The 24169-nt window shown below is 36.2% G+C and overlaps 1 protein-coding gene across 4 annotated transcripts in view; it reads right to left on the reverse strand.

Moving 5' to 3' along the window:
• The window catches only part of LOC306876487 (protein TANC1-like), a 173552-nt gene that overhangs the window by 117713 nt on the left and 31670 nt on the right, over positions 1 to 24169 (reverse strand). For all 4 annotated transcript variants that reach the window (XM_079427697.1, XM_079427695.1, XM_079427698.1 and 1 more), the window contains one exon: positions 4140 to 4340. In XM_079427697.1, coding sequence (XP_079283823.1) covers positions 4140 to 4340 — 201 coding nt within the window. The remainder of the gene's footprint in view (positions 1 to 4139; positions 4341 to 24169) is intronic.

Raw genomic sequence — 24169 nt, forward strand, 5'->3', positions numbered from 1 at the left:
AGGACGGCTGGGCGGAACCAGCGGGACTTCAGGACGGCTGGGCGGAACCAGCGGGACTTCAGGACGGCTGGGCGGAACCAGCGGGACTTCAGGACGGCTGGGCGGAACCAGCGGGAACTCAGGAGGGCTGGACGGGACCCTCTTGCGAGGTGCAGGGATAGGAGGGCACAGACGAGGAGCAGGCACTGGATGGCACTGGCGAGGAGCTGGCACTGGAGGGACTGACATGCCCTCAAACTCAATCAAAATCCCTACCGGCACCTGTCTTTCCTTCCTCGGTGGTTCGGGGTGAACCGTTATAGGCGGCGGGATCCTCTTCAGCGCGGACGGCGCAACGTTCATCGCCCCTTGCGGCGGAATCCTCCTCGCCGCGGGCGGAACATTCATCGCCGTCTCAGGCGGGACGAATTTCTTTTGGCCGGTGGGTAAGGGCGAGCGGCGAATGGCGACCCGTTCTCCCCAAAACGGGTGGCCTGGGTAAGCCGCGACAGGCAGCCCAACAGCCCACGCAGAACGGGCAGGGGCGAGCCGCGAACGGCGGCGTGAACCCCCGCAAACGACGGGCACAAGCTCAAGCATCCTGAGCGGTGAACTCGTCTTCGGTATGAGGTCGGTCGTTCTGTTACAACTCTGCCCGGGAGCACGAAGACACGGAGACGAGGAATTCACAAACACGAGAATCTTTAATCCAACTAGGAGCATGGGAGGCACAGGAAACACATCACGGACAGGGATGACAATTCAACGACCGACAAAACTAACTGAAAGGACTGGGGCTTATAAACACAGGATAACGAGAGACCTAAGGAGACACACCTGGGATCAAATTAACAAATCAACATGAGGGAGAAACTGGGTCACAGAACACATGGGGAGCAAAACACAACAAAAACAGGTCCAAGATCCTGACATACACACACACACACACAATCAACAAAACAAAATATTAATAAAAAATTAACTATTAACTGTTTATCTTTTATACATTTACATAAAATGTATACACACATTATTATTATTATTATTATTATTATTGTTCATTTTACATATATTAGGGTTATCAAAAAACTAAATCATGAATAGCCTTTTATTTTGTATATATTTATTTTATTTATTTTTGGAGTTAACAATTAATATCAAGTTTGAACACACCTCAATGTGAATTTTAGTTTCCTGTGATTTTAAAAATATTTTAATATGAATGTTTCTGCTTAAATGTGCTCATCACACATATTCTTCCTTCATTAGTGTTTAAAAGCATCCCACAATGCACCTGATGATGTTTCTTAATGAATGTCCAGAGCGAGCAGAGCTGGACTCTAGACAAAGAAGAACCTCAAATATAAGACATTTCATTTGTCACTACATCATTTCCATCATATCTGTTATTTCACATTACTAACATCAGAAAAATAGTCATAAAAAGAATGAGGTGAGATTCCTGCCCCGTCCTGCTATTCAGCACCTCCTCGTGAAGATCTGAACATCCTCTCCCATAAACACGCACACCTTTCACACCATATATGGCCTCTTTAAAATGAATAGTTTGTCTAGAATAGTTAGCTTCATACAAGTACCTGTGCTTTTTGAGATGAGCTCGTGTCTTATTTTCCTGTGGTCTGCAATGACCACACACTGTCCACATGAAACTCATCAGCCGGCCTTTGATGCTCCTAATAACAACAACCATTCCCAAAGATTCCCTTCAGCACAGCCGATTAAAGTCCATTCGGTCATTATCATCCAGGGTTTAAGACAATAACTCGCACATTATCCATGTTATTACTTACACAATCTAAACAGGGGTGTTTGTGTCGGAGTATCAAGTCCATCTGAACCTAATTTTGGTTATTTTTAAATTCCTCTCTGTGAGGATTTTCCCAGAAAGTCCTGTGCTTGAACAGATAAACAGTTTACATGATATAAACACTGACGTTATAATAGGACATACAGTAGAATTCATGCATAACTAACATGTGATTTGAAGGAATATTATGGGTTAGTAGTAGAAGTTATTCATTTGTATTGCCATGTCAGCATCTAAGGCTCTTCATGGAAATATTATGGGTTAGAATGACAAAAATGTTCAAATATTCAGAATGACAAAAAATTTTATTTCTGTGAAAATAATTCAACGAACTAGAATTAATAATCAATTATTCTTTGAAGTATTTTCATCTATTAAAATTAATTTTTTCACTATTTTCAAAAACGTAATCATCACTCAAAAACATTCAGCATAGCCATTTTATATATAAGAAAATATTTTAGTAAAAATATACAAAGATAAATAGTGATCAAAGCTGAATTTTCAGCTCCAGTCTTCAGTGTCACATGATCTTCAGAAATCATTCTAATATACTGATTTGCTGCTCAAGAAACATTTCTGATTATCATCCATGTTGAAAACAGTTACATATTTTTTCCCAATATTTTTGTGGAAACTTGATTCTTTGATGAATAGAAAGTTCAAAAGAACAAGAAATCTTTTGTAACATTGTAAACGTCTTTATTGCCACTTTTGATCAATTTAATTCATTCCTGCTGAATAAAAGTTGTTGTTTTTTTGTAAAAAAAGTATTACTGACCCCAAACTTTTGATCCTTAGTGCAAAGTAAAATGATTAAATATGAGTTTAAAACTACATGCAACTGTCCCAACCAACATTTTTGAGATTTGTGGAGGTCAAAACAAACCCTCAGTCTTGCGTGTTTCTGACGTCTGTAATAAATCCCTCCCTGAGGATCCGGTACTCCAGGGGGATCTCATTTGGACGTTTATCTATCTTTAATTGTCAGACTAATGAAATGTGCAAAGGGCAAATTCATTCAAGCGCGTCGCCTGCTTCCGGTGCCTTCAAAGCATCAATCCCCTGTTCAAAGAGAGCTGCTGAATCCACACACATGAGGAGCAGATGTGAGCGAGAGGCCAAAACGACCACTGAAAGGGTTTCAATCCGCTGTGCTAAATCCTTCAAAAACAAAGCCAGAGACAAGCAGCAAACCCTTTGAGGATCTCAGCTGCTCATGGCCTTGTCCTTAACACAGAGATGGTGTGAAAACACCTCAGACTGTGTTTAAACACACACACACACACACACACTTGTGTTTATATGTACACACACTAACTCAATCAACATCCAAATGAACTTCAAACTTACATACAAAAAAAGACAAAACTAAACAAATGCACAAGAACGAACACACATTTATACAGCTGGATGAACAATTTAAAATGTAGAAACAGAAGAAAACAAGTCTCCAACCTTAATATGAACTCAAAATCTTTCAAGATCATTATTTTTATCACAATTAAGCAAATGTTTTTCACCTATTTTCATCACAGATAAAAATAAAAAAAACATTCTCATTACTGTGATACCAAAAAATCTGTAATACATAAATCTAATCTAATATAATAAATAGGTTTGAATATATCTATTTATATACGGTCTTTAATTTATGCTGATTTAAAAAAAATTAAATTATTAATTATTTAATTAATAATTGTAACAAAATTACTGTATTGCAGTAACAAGAATTTAATAACAATTTCAGAATGCAAAAAAAAAACATTTGGCAACATACCTTGTAATTCACTTTATAATAGACTGTATGATCTCATTAATAATTGTAACCACAGTTAAAATACATTATAATGCTTATCTAGTCATTATTACACAGAAAAATATAATGCACTAAAACACATGACAAGAAACCAATTCCAGGTGTAACAAGGAATCTGCACATATAATGCAGACATATAAAAATATATAGTATAAACATATAAATAATTATTTATAAAATATATAATGCATTATAACATTTATTATGAATACCTTTATAATGCATTATTCATAAGGGCCTCATGTGAAGTGTGACCAAAAACGGTCCTAAAATAAAAATATAACATCTTTATTTATTTCTTTTCATTTCAGGGTGACCTGGAAATGTTCTTGTGAGATTCACTCTGAAACTTCACCGTTCAAGTTTGTCATTTCTGCACCGCTAGCAAAACCAAACTGAATTACAGAACAGCAGCTGTTGGCAAACCAGCGCAACCCATCGCTCAGCCAAAAAAAACTGCTGCTGTCCAGACATTTCGATGCATTTAAATGGATAAAATGATAAATATCCCACCTGGAGACTTCTTGCTCGGGCGAGCCGCCATCACGTACGTCTGCCGGGGCAAGAGAGGGGATGATGGGAGGGACATGGAGAACCCTTTAGCCAGGCTGAGTCTGAGGCCTTCGTCAGCAGGCGGGAACGGACGGACACCCGCGGGATCCTGCATCCCACCGCCGGGACACCTGCGCTGGGCACCGAGCAGGTACGGCTCTCCTGATCACACACAAACAACAAAACTTTTTTAAATGTCCCACAAGCACTAGCTGTTGCACATATTGACAGTAAACTAATTGCAAATATATTGCACATCCTCTAAATCTCGCCTAGCTTCTTCACAGAGCAGAAAACACTGTTAACAGGTCGATAAACATCTGAAATGATCAAGTTAACAGCCCCAGTGAAACTGACAGGCACGCGTAACCTTAACTTGAGCTGACTGATGCTCTCCTAACAAAAGATTGATTCAGTCATCTCAATAAAAACAAATAGAGCCACCGAGATTGAGTTTAGATTAAAAATGTGACAAAATCCACAAATGGTTTTCACTGTAAACCCTGAACACCATTAAGAGAATGAAAACTAATTAGCAGAGCTCAATAATAATACACGACAATGGGTCTCAGATGTATTTTCATTACACGCTGTTCACAGCACTGATTAAACACTGCTTCTCCACTCTTTCTTTTCTCTTTTATCTTACTGTTTTTTATTATTATTTTCTTGCTGTTAAAGAAACCTGATGAGCTGGGATTGATTTGTGCCACTTTAGGTGAAATAACTAGAGGATTCTGGAAACTCATCTATTTGCTGCATTATGGGATACAATATCTCACAGAGTGCGCTTTATTGCATACTGTGCATTTTAGTCATCTGGACATTCAATGCATTCAGTGCAAGTAGACATACTATTTACTGTAGAAACACACAGTATGATAGTACATTATTGTGAACAGCGTCTTTCCCTCACTGTCTTCCTCTCTTCTCCCACTCACTCTCTCCCACTGATGAAGAGCAAAACAAAGACATCTAGTGTCTAAAAAGGCGATGAAATAGAGTGGAACGCCAGAAAACAGGATGTCAGCGTGCCCTAGTCACACCTCCGCTCTCTTTCAACACCCACTGGGGTCACAAGCGTCTGGTCAGAGCAACCTCTGACGAGAGCGATGACCGATGAGGTCACAGCTAAAGAAATGTGTGAGCTGCAGTTTATCCTGGCCAAAAACACCCACTTAGACAAGAAGAGGTCATCTGACCGACATGCAAAGTATCTCAACAGAGTGTGCAGTGCCTTTTAGCAGCGAGTTCACGTTTACATATTTCTATAGCACTTTATACAATACAGAGCGATTCAAATCAGCTTCACAGTAGGGCTGGGCGATATATCGAACGTGATATGCACGCGCATCTAGTCAGTAAAGCTGGTTCCTTGATTAGCGGTAAATCCCCTTCACCTGCTTTCAGATGGAGCAGAATTTAATACACAGAGCTGTAGATCACTGACAAGCTACGCAATATCGCTTTCATTATCGCAGATATTTCGCCTTCGATAATGAACGCGATATTGCCTAGCTTGTCAGTGAACTACGGCTGTGTATTAAATGCCGCTCTATTTGACTCCGTTTTGTTACACGTCACGTGAGTGACAGCGGAACGTGGCCAATGAGGGCGAGGAGAAAAGTGATAGAGATTTATGATTGATTGGTGAATTAATAGTGTTTTGTTACTGTGTGAGTGACCAATAGCGCGTGAATGCAGCATGATCTGAATGCAGGGAAGTACACGGAAGTGAATCGCCGTCATTTAGAAATGAGATCACATTTATGTATGACTCGAGATCGTGATTTTTTTTCGATTAATCGTGCAGCCCTACATACCATCTTACCCAAACAGCTGTAAATCCTTCATGATCGGTGGCTTGGCACAGAGAGACTTGTGTCACGAATCATTTGCAAAACAAACTATAAATTCTACGACCACTCTTTCCTTCCTTGAGACAGAGAGACAACGAAGACCAACATCGTCATTTACAGCTGAAAGTGAAAACTATAGACGTCTCTTTCTGCCACAGAATAAAAATGATAAAAAAGTAACTGTGACTTTTTAACTCTCAACTGAAAAGAAGTCAGGATGCAAACTCAGAATTCAGAGAAAAAGGTCAAAATTGCGAGATGTAAACTCGGAATTCAGAGAAAAATAAGCCATAATTCCGAGATGTAACTGAATTCTACACCGCAAAACCTGATAAGTTTAGAATACTCAAAACATTTGAGGAAACTTAAAACATTTTTTAATTAGTACAGCTTAAAATTATGACTTTTATGACAAGTGGGGCTTAAAGCAATGGGAGCCAAGCCAAGCCTTGCTTCCAAAAATCCCACCCCACTTATCACAATGATAATTATATAGCCTACAACTTTATAGTTTAGTACTAGTTAGCAACAGCACACTGGCACATGCTAATGTAGTTATCTATAAGACTCACGACAACACTTGCATGTAAATAATCATAAAACATGCAGTATATACAGTCTTGACGTTTTGCTGTCCATCCTTAACCTAACCACAGGCTTTACTCTTCACCACAACGGTAACACTACAAAACCAACATAAATACTAACATGACACAACATTTAAGTACTAACTTATGTCTCTCTATGTTAATCTTGTGCAAAAACACACAAAATAACACTTCATTTCTACATTTATTTTCCTTTTTGTCTGATGCAAAGCATGCTGGGAACTACAAAATGCAATAATTTTAAGTTCACCTTACTACAATGACATTTTGAGTTTACAGACTTATTTCTATTAAGTCCAATGTACTTTTCATCATTAGTTGAGTGAAATTAACTCATTTCATTATAAAATGTCGTAATTACCTTTTTTAATTCCATGGCAGAAACAGGCTTCCATAAAAAACACCTTTAAACCAGTCATGCACACAATTTTGCCACTTTCAGTCGGATAAGAGCAAAACAGGTGTTACGAGAAGCAGGTGAAGAGTCGTATTTTAGCATGATTGCAGTGCTGTATTGATCAAACTACACTTGTCAAAAATAATAGTTCTGAAAGCCTCAAAGTGTTTTGAGTGATAGCTGGAATCAAGCAGCTCTCAAAAACACAGACTTTCAAGCCTCTTTCATCGAAACAAAACAATGCTGAAGTCAAGCCTGACATTTGAAGAGTCGAGGACAGAGATCTTTTGAGAGTCGTTCTCTCTAGCAACAGACCACAACACAGAGTGCATATTTCAGACAGAACGATGTACTCATGTCATGCTAGACGGATATCAGGACTGCTCTGTCATTTTCTACAACCACAGGCTGGAAAACAAGGGACGCCACAAGAAAAAGAGCCCACAGAGGAGAATAAAGCAACTGAGATGAAGTGTTACAAAGAATATATGAACAAACAATACATGCTATGTTACTTCTGAATTCAGGCAAAAAAAGGTACCTTAAAAGTAAACATAACTACACTGACTTCCTTTGGGATGCCTAAAAATGCTGCCTATGTAGGCAGCACACTAGATTCTGGAAAAGCGCCTGAGATAGGCTGAATCATGACAGGTCGACCACAGACGGCCTTCGAGAAGCTAAAGGGAAGACAGACTGAAGCGAAGAGACAGAAAAGTAGAGAGAAAGGCAGTTTGAGTGACACTAAAGTAAACCAACCAAACCTACATTTGCTCTTTGGGTCCAAAGCAAACTGCACGCAGCAGTCTGGCAATTTCAGCTGCGCTCTAACCCATGAAACCAGGCCTAACTAATTATACCGGTGAACAGACAGCTGATTACAACCTCTCTAGACTTTCCTAGCCAATACACAGGCTGAGACTTCTAATTATAATAGTCTGATTATATTTATAAAGACTCTGATTAGACCAGGACTGATGTTTAATAGACGTAATGCATAAGGGAGAGGTTGCAATTTTATTTATAGTGAAACCTCTACCAAAGCACATCTAATATTGGTGCATATAAATGTAAAAATGATTAAATATCACTCTTTCCACAAAAAAAACTGTGCAAAAAAAGGCCTTGATATTTTAAAGTGAGATTTTTACTGTATTTTACTTCTTAAATTAAATATTTTAGGTATTCCTGACTACAGTGACTGTTTGATTAAAATGACAATAGAAAATAAATACCTAAACAACTAATAAATGGACAGATAATTAAATAGATCATGGATAAATAAATAAATAAAATTAAAATATTTGATTTTGAGCAAAATCATATACCTCAGTAAATATTACCCTTCCACATGTTCATTTAATGAAAAACTGTGCAAAAATAGATTTTTTAAGCTACATTTGTACTATGTTTACAGTATTTTTACTACATTTGACTTCTGACGTTATTTTGAGTCTACTTGACTACAATGATGTTTGCTTAAAATTAGAATAAAAAATAAATATATAAACAAATAATAAATAGACAGACAAATACATATATCATAGATAGCTAAAATAAATAAATTAAATAATTTAAGCCAATTTTGAGCACAACCATACATCTCAGTAAATATCACTCTTTTACGTGTTCATTTGGTGAAAAACAGTGTAAAAACAAGCTTTTAAGATAGATTTTTACATTAAATATTACATCTATCTGAAAAAATAAATACATAAAGATGGATGACGTATTTATGTTATTTATTATTAATATATATATTATATATCTATATTTTCCAGCCCTAGTGTGAGAAAATGAAGAATTGAAGAATTTCAGTCAGGTTTCAGGCCTCACCATAGCACAGAAACTGCACTTGTTAAAATTACAAATGACTTGCTTCTTGCTTCAGACCAAGGCTGCATCTCATTGCTAGTATTACTTGATCTTAGTGCTGCGTTTGACACTATAGACCATGATATACTCATAGATCGACTACAAAACCATATTGGTATTCAAGGGCAGGCTTTAAGATGGTTTAAATCATACCTGTCCGATCGCTACCACTTTGTTCATTTAAATGGAGAGTCATCACAATTATCACCAGTAAAGTATGGAGTACCACAAGGATCTGTCCTAGGTCCTCTTCTATTTTCAATATACATGTTGCCTCTTGGTAATATTATTAGAAAATACGGGATTAGTTTTCATTGCTATGCTGATGATACTCAACTATATATCTCAACAAAACCAGGTGAAACTTCTAAACTATCTAAGGTAATAGATTGTGTAAAAAATTTAAAAGATTGGATGACCAATAATTTCCTCCTATTAAATTCAGATAAGACAGAGATATTACTTATTGGACCAAAAAACAATACACAGAATCTCTTGGATTACAATTTACAACTAGACGGATGCACTGTCACATCCTCTAAAGTCAAAAATCTGGGTGTTATATTAGACAGCAACTTGTCCTTTAAAAATCATATTTCCCATGTTACAAAAACAGCATTCTTCCATCTTAGAAACATTGCCAAGCTTCGAAACATGCTTCCTGTTTCTGATGCAGAAAAGCTAGTCCATGCATTCATGACCTCTAGACTGGACTATTGTAATGCACTGCTAGCTGGTTGTCCTGCATCTTCAATAAACAAGCTACAGATAGTCCAAAATGCAGCGGCTAGAGTTCTTACCAGATCAAGAAAATATGATCATATTACCCCAATTTTACAGTCTCTGCACTGGCTACCTATTCAGTTCCGTATCATTTACAAAATATTATTACTTGCCTATAAGGCCCTAAATGGTTTAGCTCCTGCGTACCTAACTTGTCTTCTACCACGCTACAATCCAACCCGCTCCTTAAGGTCGCAAAACTCTGGACTTTTGGTACTGCCTAGGATAGCAAAGTCCACTAAAGGAGGTAGAGCTTTTTCACATTTGGCTCCTAAACTTTGGAATAGCCTTCCTGATAACGTTCGGGGTTCAGACACACTCTCTATGTTTAAATCTAGATTAAAGACACATCTCTTTAGCCAAGCATTCACATAATGCATTTTATAATCTTGTACTGTAGTATATCTGATCAAATGTACATTATTATTATTCTTTAGCTTGGGTTGAACAAATCATTTTTGCTTAGATGGAACAGCAGCTACGCTAATTATGTCTCTATTTGTCTCTGTTTCTGCCACGGGATTAACATCCCGTGGTAATTAGGAATGACAGAAGCTTCAGTCTGGATCCAACCCCTAAATGATCTGAGATGACCGAACACCTGAGAAAAGATAATGCCAACCCCTCAGAGGACCTAAGAGGATGCCAACGCTCAGACAACATACAGAATTACCAAATGACCACTGGAACTAGTTGAGACCTTACAATCTGACTTTGCTGCAGTTAAATTGAACTGCTGGTTTGTTGGCCAGAGGATTTTGATTTTGATATTGTGCAGTTGCTTTGACACAATTTACATTGTTAAAAGCGCTATATAAATAAAGGTGACTTGACTTGACTTGACTAGTGTGTTCTCCTGGTGTATTCTGAGGTGAATATCTTCTGATCAGATGTAAGGGTGTATCTCTGGCTTCTGTGAGTCTGCGAGTGAAATAAATCTGGCCTCAGGAATGCGAGTCGTCATTGTTAAAGCCTCTAAACACTAAAGAATAAAAGCCCACCAGCCCCTGCTTCACCTCCCCTCACACACACACACACAGAACAAAGGGACGTAACCTTGAGAGGGATGAGCTCTATTCAGACAGAAAGAGCCGTTTAGTATTCAGACTCTGTGGCTCGGCTTGTCACACGTACAGTACAGCGCCTGTGGAGCAGATCCTGAGTCACAGACTGCGTTTCATCACTGACCTGTGGAGAGCTCACATTTACTTCAATTAATGCATTCCTTTGTGATCATGGGCTCTGCTCAATGTGTACAGGACATGTGTGCAAATATGATGTGTGTGTGTGTGTGTGTGTGTGTGTGTGTGTGAGATCAGCCAGATAATCTGGCAATAATTCATGCAGATTCTCTTTGTTAAATCAACAAAGGTGACTGACTGAGAAATTGAATGAGTGTCTGAAACCCTGGAGATGCTGAAGAGAGAGAGACGCAACACAAGAGAATGAGAAGGACAGAGGAAAGAGGTGAGAGAAGAAAGAAAGAAGAAAATAAAGGAGCACGTATCAACAGTGATGGAAAAACTGAGTTACAAAAGAGGAAAATGAAATAAAAAGAAGCAGAGGAAGAGGAGGAGGACGAGAAATGGAATACAATTAGAATGAGAAAAAGAGGAAGAGGAAAAGAAAAGAAAAAGAAGCGAGAGGCAAAGAAGAGAAAGAGGAAGAAAAAGAAGGAGAAAGAAGAGGAGGAGGAAAAGAAAAGTAAGATTAAAGGAAGAAGAGAGAGGCAGAGATGAGAAAGAAGAAGAGGAATCGAGAGCAAGATGAAGAGAAATGGGAAAACAGGAAACGGAGGAAAAATACACTTTTAAAAATAAAGGTGCTTCACGATGCCATAGAAGAACCTTTTTATCTAAATGGTTCCATAAAGGACCTTTAACATCTGAAGAACCTTTCGGTTTCACAAAAGGTTCTCTGTGGTGAAAGAAGGTTCTTCAGATTATAAAAAAGTAAGAAAGAGATGGTTCTTTAAAGAACCTTTGACCAAATGGTACGTTGTGGAACTAAAAATGGTTCTTCTATGGCATCGCTGTGAAGAACCTTTCAAGCACTTTTATTTTTAAGAGTGTACTGAAAAAGTTGAAAAGAAAGTGGAAAAATTAAGCGAAAGAAGAAATATAGTAAGATGTGGAAGATGAAGAAAGTGAGAGAGGGGAAAAGAATGAAAGAGACAAAATTAAAAGAATGACAAAGAGAGGAGAAAGAAGCAAAGAGGAAAGGAAAATAAAAAGAAAAGATGAAGAGGAGAGAAATAGAGAAAAAGGAAGAGGAAATGAAACAGAAGAAGAGAACAAGAAGGAAAAGTGGAATATGAGGAAGAGAAAGAGAAACAAATGAAGACAAGAAAGATGAAGGAGATGCAAAGAAAGAAATAAAGAAAGTGGAATTGAAAGAGTGCTGTATTGATGTGATGTGAGTCTGGATCACACAGCATGTTATCAGACTTAACTCACAATAGAACCACAGGCTCACACACACACACACACACACACACACACAGTTTCCTGTCATTCACACACTCACTCACAGCTCTCTATAGAGATCCTTTCAGACGGCTGTCACTAACAACACAACAACAGACACAACAGTCACATCCATTCACAAATACACTGTAGGCTGATCTTTACTTGTGCTGTCAACTATATTTCACAACTCAGACTTTACATGATCCACAACCAATAAAGCATTATTATTATTTCAAATATACAAACATGACATTTGTGTACTGCTCCAAAACCTAGTGAGCTGGCTAGTATGAAATTAAACTATTCAGTTAATAAAATCCACAATAAATAAATACTACAGTAAAAAAACTGTAATATTATGAGCATTAAGAAAACTGTTTTTATTTTAAATATATATTTAAAAATGTAATTTATTTCTGTGATGCAAAGCTGAATTTTCAGCATCATTACTCCAATCTTCAGTGTTACATGATCCTTTAGAAATCATTATAATATGCAGATGTGCTGCTCAATTATTAGACGAAGGCATCGTATCTGAAGTGCACATATACTCACTACATTTTGGCAAAGAGCAGGAGATCCAATTTCACCCAGCAGAAAAGAGCTGTAATACACTAGAGACATTAAAGCCATGAGCACGTCACTGAAACATCCTCTGTGGGAACATATTAGGCAGTTAATGCAACGGGATGCCACAAGCAGACAGACACCTGAAGTCAGAGCAGCTCAGCACTGGCAGAACAGTCTGGAGTCTCTTTCCCAGAAGCCCCAAGGGCTCAGAGACGGAGGGGCACGACATGTTCCAGTTCTCTTCATAAACGCTCTATTTCAACTGGGATGGGAAAAGAATCTCAGAGCAGAGCGGAGCCTTGCCCTCATGTCTTTATATGAGAAAGAATGTACAACTCTGTAACCTAACCACATTTTTCAGTAGCTCAGATATTCTTTAAATAGAGCACAATTTCCAGTATCATGCTACTTTTGAAATATAATACAGTTATTCTCTTACAAAGCAAGAAGTTCATGTAAATCTATCAGTTTAAATAATTCAGTCCACTTTGTAGCCATCTTGGCTACAAACTCGGCAGCTGTTTCTTACATAGGCAACAGGCATACAAGTACAGCTCCAATCTACCTAAACATCTCCAAAACAGTGCAAATTATATGTCAATAAAACATTCCAAACCAGCAGAAAAAAAAAGGAAAAAATGGGGTTCTCTAGATTAAAAATGCAATTATTATGGATAATAATAATATCTTTCTCACAGATTTCTATTTAACAATTTTCCTATTTAATAATTGCAAACAAATTAATTTTATTTTACTTTATTTTATTAAAATTAACACTGGTAGAAATGTTTAATTAATAATCATAATAATTAATAAATTAATATTTAATTAATACATTTAAATGAATTACATTTAAATGTAATTAATAACTTTTTCTTTTATATTAATATAATATTTATAATATAAATCCCGATGGTATAAAGTGTCTATCATTAGAGATTTTGCTAAACTTTTTTTTTTTTTTTTAATTATTGTATTAAAACGAACACTGGCAGAACAGTTTAATTTAGAATTAAAATATTTATTTTATATATATATATATGTTTTTCTTTTATAATAATATTTATGTATGTGTATGTATATATGTATGTATACTGTACATGTACACATATGCATGTATGTGGATGGAATTCCATTTAACCTCAAATCAGCACAGAAAACGCAGAATAAGTCTGTAAAGTCCTCACTCTTTGAGGATTTGGCAGACGCTCCGGGAGCTCAGGGAGGTAAAACCTCAAGCTATCATCGAGGCTGAATGCGGTCTGTCACATTTACGAGTCTCAGGACTTCAATGAAAATCATTCCACTCCAAAACATGACCTTACTTTACTGATAATGTCTAAGGTCAACATCTCTACACGTCTCCTGTAAATCTCCTGAGCATCTTAAAAAGATGTTTTGCAAGGCATGACAGAATTGTTTTGCAGATATCTGCAGCTTAAAGGATTCATCATTTACTCACTTTCAAGTCATTCCAAACCCATATGATTCTTATCTCCGTGGAACACAAAGGACAAGTTTCTGATGAATGTTCTGATTCTGTGAACTGGATCAAGTGATTCATTCAAAAGAGTCAACTCTAATGCACGATTCATTCATGAACAGGACATTGCAGCTTCTAAGGACAGCAAAGATTATTAGTTTGTATTCAATGGAAGAAAGAAAGTCCTGCAGGTTTGGAATGACATAAGGGTGAGCAAATGATGGCAGACTTGTCATTTTGAAGTGAACAACCCCTTTAAAAGATGAAAAGCTAGTTACTTGTTTAACATTATCTTAATCCTGCTTTTAAGAACATATTTAAAGGATTCACTCACAATAAGCCACATAAGCCATGAAGAGTGACAGTAAGAACTGAGATTACAGCAGTTTTGACAACAGTCAGGCTCTGGAAGCAAAATCCTACTTGTTTTCTGCCTAGGGAAACAATTTTTAACGTCTAAACTTTTCTGGACAGACATACCAGGAGCTCTGAGGCTGTTTCTGTAGAAGGATCGGGATCATTAACACAGACCATTAAGCAGAGCGTGGAGCTAGCGAGGGTCACGGGAACAACAGCACAACTGCATGACACAGATCAGACGCTTTTTAAATGAAAACAAATGCGGCTCACCTCACACCATATAATCCATCAGTAAACAAGCTAATACTGCAACGAGAAGCCTTTCAAAAGCACTGCGCCATGCATTCATACTCTAAAAGTTTAGGATTTTTTGAAAGAAGATTTTTATGCACACCAAGGCTGCATTTATTTGATATAAAACACAGTAAAATTGTGATATGTTATTACAATTTAAAATGGCTGTTTTCTATGTGAGTATATGGTAAAATGTAATTTATTCCTGGGATGCAAAGCAGAATTTCCAGGATCATTACTCCAGTCTTCAGGGACAAAGGATCTTTCAGAAATCCTTGTAATATACCGATTTACAGCTCAATGAACATTTATGATAATTAGTAGTGTCGCGCGGCATCATATTTTTGTGTATATTATATATTTTTTTACATCCTTTGATGATAGTAATTTAAATTATTTCATTATATAGTTAATTATTTATCTATTTTTATTATATAATTCATATTTTAAATAAAAAATCATTTTATGCATCTTATTTATTTTTTATTATTATTCTGTGTACTGGAAGCCTCACAGAGACAAATCCCCTGTATATGTGTGTAAGCATATTTGCCAATAAACAATTCTAATTCACTTAAACGCCATGATACTGTAGTGTTTCTGTTCATTTTCTTTTCTTTTTCAGATTTTATTTTACATTTTATTTAAAGGTGCCACAGAATGCATTGACACAATATTTTAATTTGTTCTCTGATATCTAGGGAAAAAATTCTCCAGAAACAGTTTTACATGTGCATTTACAACCCTAGGATTTCTCTCCAGAATGAAACGGTCTCTTATTGGCTTATATGGAAGGGTCATGAATATTAATGTTGAGCTCTGCTCTGATTGGCTGTTTCACAGTGCGGCTCATTTCAGTAGCTCACAGCAGGAAGGAAACACAGTGAAAATATATATTTCAATACTTTCTCACGCAGTTATATCGTTGGGTAATTATACTGTAAATAAAATGCGGGCATCAGGGAGCCGCTATTAATATGCTGGGCATTGAAACGGTTTTCAAATGCACGATCTCATTTTACTTTCAGTTTCGAGATTCGTGATCATAGGTGCTCTGTTTATACTATGGAGCGGCAGTACTTACCACACATTTTACAAGATCAGATGCTTGTCAGTGGTGCTCAGGATCTGTAAATCATTAGCCATCATCCTCTGTCATCTCTCCTTACTTTGTTTATGTGGTAAGTGAAATCTTATGTACTGAAACAGGCTAACGTTACCGCTAGCAAGGAGCTAACCATGTCCCTTTATTTTATGTGCTTGCGTTATTTTATTAGAACACGTTATTTGTTTTCTATGCCTTCCTGAATACCAACACCAACCCATTCCTGCACTTCACATCCCCAGCACAGCCTGGAACATAACATTTATTTCCATGATCTGCCATTTTCGCTGTTGTCCTCGCTTGTTTCTGGCCTAGAACATGGGAGTGTATATGCAAATGTCGGGGGTAATAACTATTAGTGATCCCGACTGATTTGCCTATTTTTCAGTGGTCTTTTTTATTCACGAGAATTACATACGAAGGAGGAAACAATGGTGTTTGAGGCTCACGGTATGTCATTTCCATGTACAGAACTCTTATTATTCAACTATGTCAAGGTAAATACAGTTTTCCATTCTATGGCACCTTTAATTATTTTATGTATTTATTAATTATTTAAAAATTTATTTTTGTTACACTTGTTTTGCTTTTTTTTCCTTGTGTGCTGGAAGCTTCACCAATACAAATCTCGTGTATAAGCATCTCTCTTTGTATAAGCATACTTGGCAGTAAATCTTTAAATCTTTTGTAACATCATAAACATCTTTACTGTCACTTTTGATCATTTTAATGCATCCTTGCTGAATAAAAGTATTCATATTTTTATTAATAACTTTGAATGGTAATGTATATTGCAGGCATTCTGTTTTGCATTGCGTCTAATCTCACATCCCAAAAAATATTGTAAAACTACCCTCACCAGTCTCCCGCCTCGACCCGCCACATCAGGATGAGTGTTCACAGGCAGTGAATGTTAAAAAGAGGAACTATTAACCTCCCACGACTCTTTGTCATTAGGAAAAGCACAATGACGACGGGTCAATAGTTCAGCCTGGCCTCTGAACGCTACACAGACTATTCATCAACACACACAATCACAGCCGTGTGAGACAGAAGAGCTCAAACACACACACACACACGCACTCATGACAAGCACTTCTATGCATGGGAACTGGGCGATTCTTTTCTTACTGATTCCATTAACGATTCTTTTATATACAAGTCCAAGGTTTTCCAATCTGGGGTTTCCCTAAAAAATCAGCACAGAAAATTCTACATGAACATGCATGAGTGATTTCAACACACTGCTGAAGTGATATACTGTCCGTTCCTGTTTCGCTAAACAACAGCGTAGGGTTTTGCAGTTCAACCTCCCACGGCGGCGCTGAGCCAAGATACCCGTGTAATCCTGATCAGGGAATGACATCACTCCCGTTCCCTGCCAAATATGAGGTGGCTTTATTTGTTTAGTTTCTTTTTGTCCCCTTTTCTTTTATTCTTGGGTTTCAAAGGCGTTTCCAAGGTCATGGACACCTTAGGAGGGGAAAGAAGGGAAACGAGACGTACTCCACCAGTCAGAGATCAGGATGCCAACTGGCCATCTGGGAACGAAAGGCCAGTGATTAGGAAGTCAAGCCAGACAGCTGACTATAGACGAAGTCTGGTGAAATTTACAGCATATTCTGGCCAAGAACCGCCCACTTAGACAGGAAGAGACTGACAGACATCAAAAAATACATTTATCTAATTTACAGCATAATCATAATAGAAAGATTTGTTTTGAGCGCAGGCTTTACGGCTCCACGGGCACCGGAGCTGATCGCGGCCGCTCTATTAACATTTATTTATAAAATATAATATCGTCTTTGGACATATTAGCTTACTCAATAGCATTAACAGAGGCTTTACTCCTTTTAAACTTTATCTGAAATGTCACCGTTTCTGTCACTGCAACTTCCCGATCAGGCGAACACACACACGAATGAAATCATCTGCCTAATAAAAAAAAATATATTTTAAAAAAATGTAGTTAATATTGCATAATTTATGATTTATTTTATCCACCCGCGACCCTCCCGCAAATAATCAGAATGCATTTTTTTATTACCCGTCCGTGGATAACCGTGATCAAACTACTCCGTTTTGTTCTTTCATTAGTTTAAATGTTTCTATTTCTTTTTTTCCTCTTCAGTCTTATATTGGACAGTATTAAACCTTATGAGTTACATCAGACTTCTCCATATTGGTGTTTAAATGTTTCTATTTATTTTGTCCTCTCTCTCTCTATATAAATGTTCTTAACCTACAGATTAATGATGCTAGATCAGAAACGTCTTACATCTGGTTTGAGTCGTAGGTTATAGATAGATAAATAGATAGTAACAAAAATAACTATATTTGCAGCATTGTTTTTTTCTGCTGTATTTTAGTGAAAGTAATCTATAATTTTGCCTCTCACCATGTTTCTGTTGTTGTTAAAATAACCGCGGCAGCTCTTGAACTTCTCCAGCACACGTCCGGAGAGAGAGCGAAAGCGCACGGAGCTGAAAAGGCTTGAAAACACGAGGATATAGCGCTGAAAGATATTTACCATAAAAGACTGTTTTGACGCGCTGCTCACTTAAAATGGTGCTGCTGTTACGGCTCACGGTCCGGATGGGTGCCGGGGTGCGAATGCGGTCCAACTTTTGAAAATCAATTATACAAGTATTTAAGGATAAAAGACTCGAGTTGATTTTAAAATATTCACAAGTCCTTTTCCTCGAGTCGAGTAAAGTCTGGAGTCATTTCAGGTCAAGTCAAGTCTGAAAGCTATAAAAATGCGACTCGAATCCGAGCCCATCTCTGCCTTGGGTTGCATCCTGATATACATAATGTTATGCATAAAACATCATTTTAAAGGAATATTAAAATGGTTCACTGTATAAGGAATAATTTTTGTGATTATTTATATAACATTATTACATATGTAATATAAAGCTTGACGCATCAGAATCGGCATCGGTCGATCACCATGACAAGAAATCAGTACTCTGTATCGGCTGCAAAATCCTGATCGGAGCATCCCTAATATATACATATATACAGATATACATACATACACATACACACATATATGTATGTATGTATGTATGTGTGTAAGTATGTATGTGTGTATGTGTGTGTATATATATATATATATATATATATATATATATATATATATATATATATATATAAATATATATAGTATATACAGTAAAGTTTGGGATCAGTAAGATTTTATGTTTTTTAAAGATGTTTCTTATTAATGCAATTCAAAATAACAGTTTTCTATTTAAATATACTTTAAAATAGAATTTATTTCTGTGATCAAAGCTGTATTTTCAGCATCATTACTCCAGTCTTCAGTGTCACATGATCCTTCAGAAATCATTCTGATATGCTGATGTATAATCAATGTTGGAAACAGTTGTGCTGCTTAATATTTTTTGGGACCTGCTGTGATACTTTTTTCAGGATTCTTTGATAAATAAAAAGTGAAAAAGAAGTGATTATTCAAAATATAAATTTTGTGTTACAATATACACTACTGACTGACAACAGAAATACTTACGTTTAGCTAATTTACCATCAAAACAGTTTAAGTGAACAGAAGAAAGCTTGACTGAATGATGTAAAGCCTGAACAGACTCTCATTGGCCTGTTATTTGACTCTGACATCACTGCGGTTCTGTATTACATAAACAAAAGAGTTTTGAAATGAGATCTGAGAACATTATGCAAAGGAAATTGAATGTTGTGGCATGTTAATGTGTTGTAGTGAATCCTGTCATTATCTCTGCGCTGCTGCTGTTGATTTTGTCTCGGGGTGTGACGGTAGTAACTGGTGTACCTGCCAGTTTTTTCCCCCAATGCATTAATCTCTGACAGAAAAAACAGCAATAATTCATCTTACAGAATGTAATAAGATTTAAAAGGCTTATCAAATTCTCCTCCTGAAACATGTTCTGAAGTTCCAAAACTTCCAAAAACCTTCTGACGTGAGATTGGTAAAAATTAAGAACACAAAACCAAATAACTGCCAACATTTACACCTCGTGAATCTGTCACAATGTGAGACCATTTACACTAACAAAAGAATGCCTGTTTAATTCAAATGATCAGAAGTAGAATTTAAATTGGTCATTAAAAAACTACATGTTGGCTAAACAAAAAAAAAAGAACTGCCCATTAATTGTACTGATCCGAAATAGAATGGAAAATGGTCACAAAAAACTAAATGCTGGCAATAAATAAATATAAAATAAAAAAATAATACAAATTATATATATATATATATATATATATATATATATATATATATATATATATATATATATATATATATATATATATATATATATATATATATATATATATATATATATATATATATATATATATATATATATATATATATATATATATATATATATATATATATATATATATATATATATATATATATATATATATCACCTTTCCCGTCTGTTCTCTCATTCTCTCCTCTTACGTACACACTTGGTCATTCCCTGAGGTGAATTATTGCACAAAATAATGGCATGCTGCAATCACGTTTTTGTGTTTGTGTGTGTGTGTGTAAGAGAGATTCTTAAATTTCAGAAACACTCATCTAACCCAATATAACTGATAAGAATAATGAAGACTGCTTCTGCTTTGGAAATGTCAGTCAGTATGAAATGTTACAGACAACAAGTAATCGCTCTTAATGCACCAAAAAAAAACAAATACCAAATATAATGAAGTCACAGACTGCATGTAGAGTGTTTTTTTTTTATTTCTTCTAAAGATTTTGGATATCCAGCTGAAAAGACTAAAACAATAAATTATCATTTGCAAAATGGAAAAATAAAGCGTATTTTAGAACGTTACCAAAATGTGTTACAATATATTACCATAATTGTGAAAAAATTATAATAATTAAGCACATTTTCTGTCTAATTCTCTGACTGTAATGCAAAAAAAATCTTGCTGTCATTACACAAAAAATAAACTGTAAACTAGTTATACATAATAGTAATTAATTAAATGAATTAAATTATTTAAAAAAAACTTCTTTTTATTATTTATTTATTTATTTATTTATATGTTGCATTCAAAAATAAATGAATTTTTAAAAATTCTGTAAGATTTTAAATAGATCATATGGAAATAATAAGTTAAAAATATGTTAAAAATGCCACGTCAACTCTATGATTATGTAACAATAAAATGCTGCTGTATTGTCTATTGTCTTTTTATATATATATATATATATATATATATATATATATATATATAATATATATATATATATATATATATATATATATATATATATATATATATATATATATATATAAAAAGACAATAGACTATATAGTGTCTAAAATGTCACAATATTAACTTCTTGTTTATTGATCTGTTGTATGAAATCAATATGACATTTGTAATCATGACCCTCTTTGACTTACCCTCTTTGTGGAGGGCGTCAATGTTCGTCTTCTGGATCATTGCTAAACTGAAATCTGCTTGCTTGTGTGATACTGCTAAACTATATCATATAGAAACAAGACAAAAGGGACATTTTTGCACCCATTTATAGAATTTTGTGGTAACTGTACTGCATTACACAGTGAATGTGTGCCTCTCAAGACGTGGTTGTGTTTGTTTTTTGCCAGTGGCATACTCAATGTCAGCTTTCATTATGTTAAAACGACAATTACGACATTATAGACGATACATATCACACACCCCAACCGACCACCCCTAATGCTTTCGATAAATGTTGCTCGGAAAGACAGCAAGAAAAACAAGGTTTCGAATAGTTTGGTTTTCCCTGCCTGCTTAATATTTCACTTAACGGCAGGTCTGATCTCCCATACAGAGGAGATGATTAGAGCTCAGTCCAAACAGACCAGAGAGGTTCAGGCTTCAGGTTTCAGCTCTCACATGAAAAACAAAGATATGAGGCTCCTGAGTCAATGTGCTTGAAGAAAGCTGGAAGGGAAATGAATATCCTGTCCTGTCCACAGGCTGACCTGGAATCTCAACTATTCTGAGAAAATTTCTCTTGTTTGGACGGGAATTAGATGATGTTAGATGAGAGGAGAAGCAGGACATTTCACAGGAACCACCATGTCAGCATGTTATCACTATTCTCTGTGCATCACGATGATAGTCTCAGTTTCAGCTAGTGGTCGACCAATATATATCGCCAGTGCCGATATTTTCAAATATCGGTATCGGCCGACAAGTTTTTCTTGTTTGGCCGATGTGTTCGATACGGGACTTTTATTCTGAGAACGCCAGCGCCTGAGCACACAGCCCTCACATTCTCCCTGACTCATTTTTGTTAGCTGTCGTCATTAACAGTTCTGTCTAATACGGATAGAAGTCTGTCTAATAATCCGATAGAACAGTTAAACAAAGGAATTAAAATGTATACAAAAAGTATTATAACGATTGCTTTTATATTATTAGTAATAGAAAGGCAAACATTATAATACAGGTACATCTCAAAAAAATTGAATATTGTGAAAAAGGTCAATATTTTTTGTCACTCATTTCAGAAAGTTTAACCCATATATTATACAGATTCATTACACAGAGTGAAATATTTCAAGCCTTTATTTCTTGAAATTTTGATGATTATGGCTTACAGATCATGAAAACCCAAAATTCAGTGTCTCAGAAAATTAGAATATTGCATAAAAAAAATCAAAAAAGGATATTTTAAACAGAAATGTCAGGCTTCTGAAAAGTATGTTCATTGCACTCACTACTTGGTTGGGCCTCCTTTTGCTTTAATTACTGCCTCAATGCGGCGTGGCATGGAGGCAATTTGATAGTGGCCTTCGGGTCATCTGCATTGTTTGGTCTGGTGCCTCTCATCTTCTTCTTGACAATACCTCATTGATTCTCTGTGGGGTTCAGGTCAGGCGAGTTTGCTGGCCAATCAAGCACAGTAACACCACGGTCATTTAACCAGCTTTTGGTACCTTTGGCAGTGTGGGCAGGTGCCAAGTCCTGCTGGAAAATTAAATCAGCATCGCCATAAAGCTTGTCAGCAGAAGTAAGCATGAAGTGCTCTAAAATTTCCTGGTAGATGGCTGCATTGACTGTGGACTTCAGAAAACACAGTGGACCATGGATGACATGGCAGCCCAAATCATCACTGACTGTGGAAACTTCACACTGGACTTCAAGCAACATGGGTTCTGTGCCTCTCCACTCTTCCTCCAGACTCTGGGACCTTGATTTCCAAATGAAATGCAAAATTTACTTTCATCTGAAAAGAGGACTTTGGACCCTTGAGCAACAGTCCAGTTCTTTTTCTCCACAGCTCAGGTAAGATGCTTCTGACGTTGTCTCTGGTTCAGAAGTGGCTTGGTAGCCCTTTTCCTGAAGATGTCTGAGCGTGGAGACTCTTGATGCACTGACTCCAGCTTCAGTCCACTCCTTGTGAAGCTCTCCCAAGTGTTTGAATCAGCTTTGCTTGACAGTATTCTCAAGCTTGCGGTTATCCCTGTTGCTTGTGCACCTTTTCCTACTCAATTTATTCCTTCCAGTCAACTTTGCATTTAATATGCTTTGATACAGCACTCTGTAAACAGCCACAGCTTTCAGTAATGACCCTCTGTGACTTACCCTCTTTGTGGAGGCTGTCAATGTTCGTCTTCTGGATCATTGCCAAGTCAGCAGTCTTCTCCATTATTGTGGTTTCAAAGAACAAGAGATACCCAGAATTTATACTGTAGAGATGGTCATTAATTGAAACTCAAATGTAAATATTCTAATATTTTGAGATACTGATTTTTGACTTTGATGAGCTGTAAGCTCTAATCATCAAAATTAAAACAAAATAACTTTTGATATGTTTTACTTTACATGCAATGAATCTAACATGCATGAAAGTTTCACTTTTTGAAATAAGTTACAAGAAAACAATTACCTTTTTCATGATATTCTAATTTTTTGAGATGTACAGTACCTGTACTTTCTCGTTTGCTCATTAAATTCTCAAATGCTGCTATCCACCCCAATTTTATAGCTCTATATTCTTACAGTATGGAAGTTTGTTTCTGCCATGGGATACAAAATTTAAAAAGGTAAATTGTAACTTTTATCTCACAATTCTGACTATTTTTCTCGTAATTTTGAGAAAATACATCAGAATTATAAGACAGAAACTCAGAATTGTGAGATTTAAACAGAATTCCAAGATA

This window comes from Barbus barbus (genome assembly GCF_936440315.1).
Source record: "Barbus barbus genome assembly, chromosome: 10".
In the NCBI taxonomy this organism is placed as follows: Eukaryota; Metazoa; Chordata; class Actinopteri; order Cypriniformes; family Cyprinidae; genus Barbus; species Barbus barbus.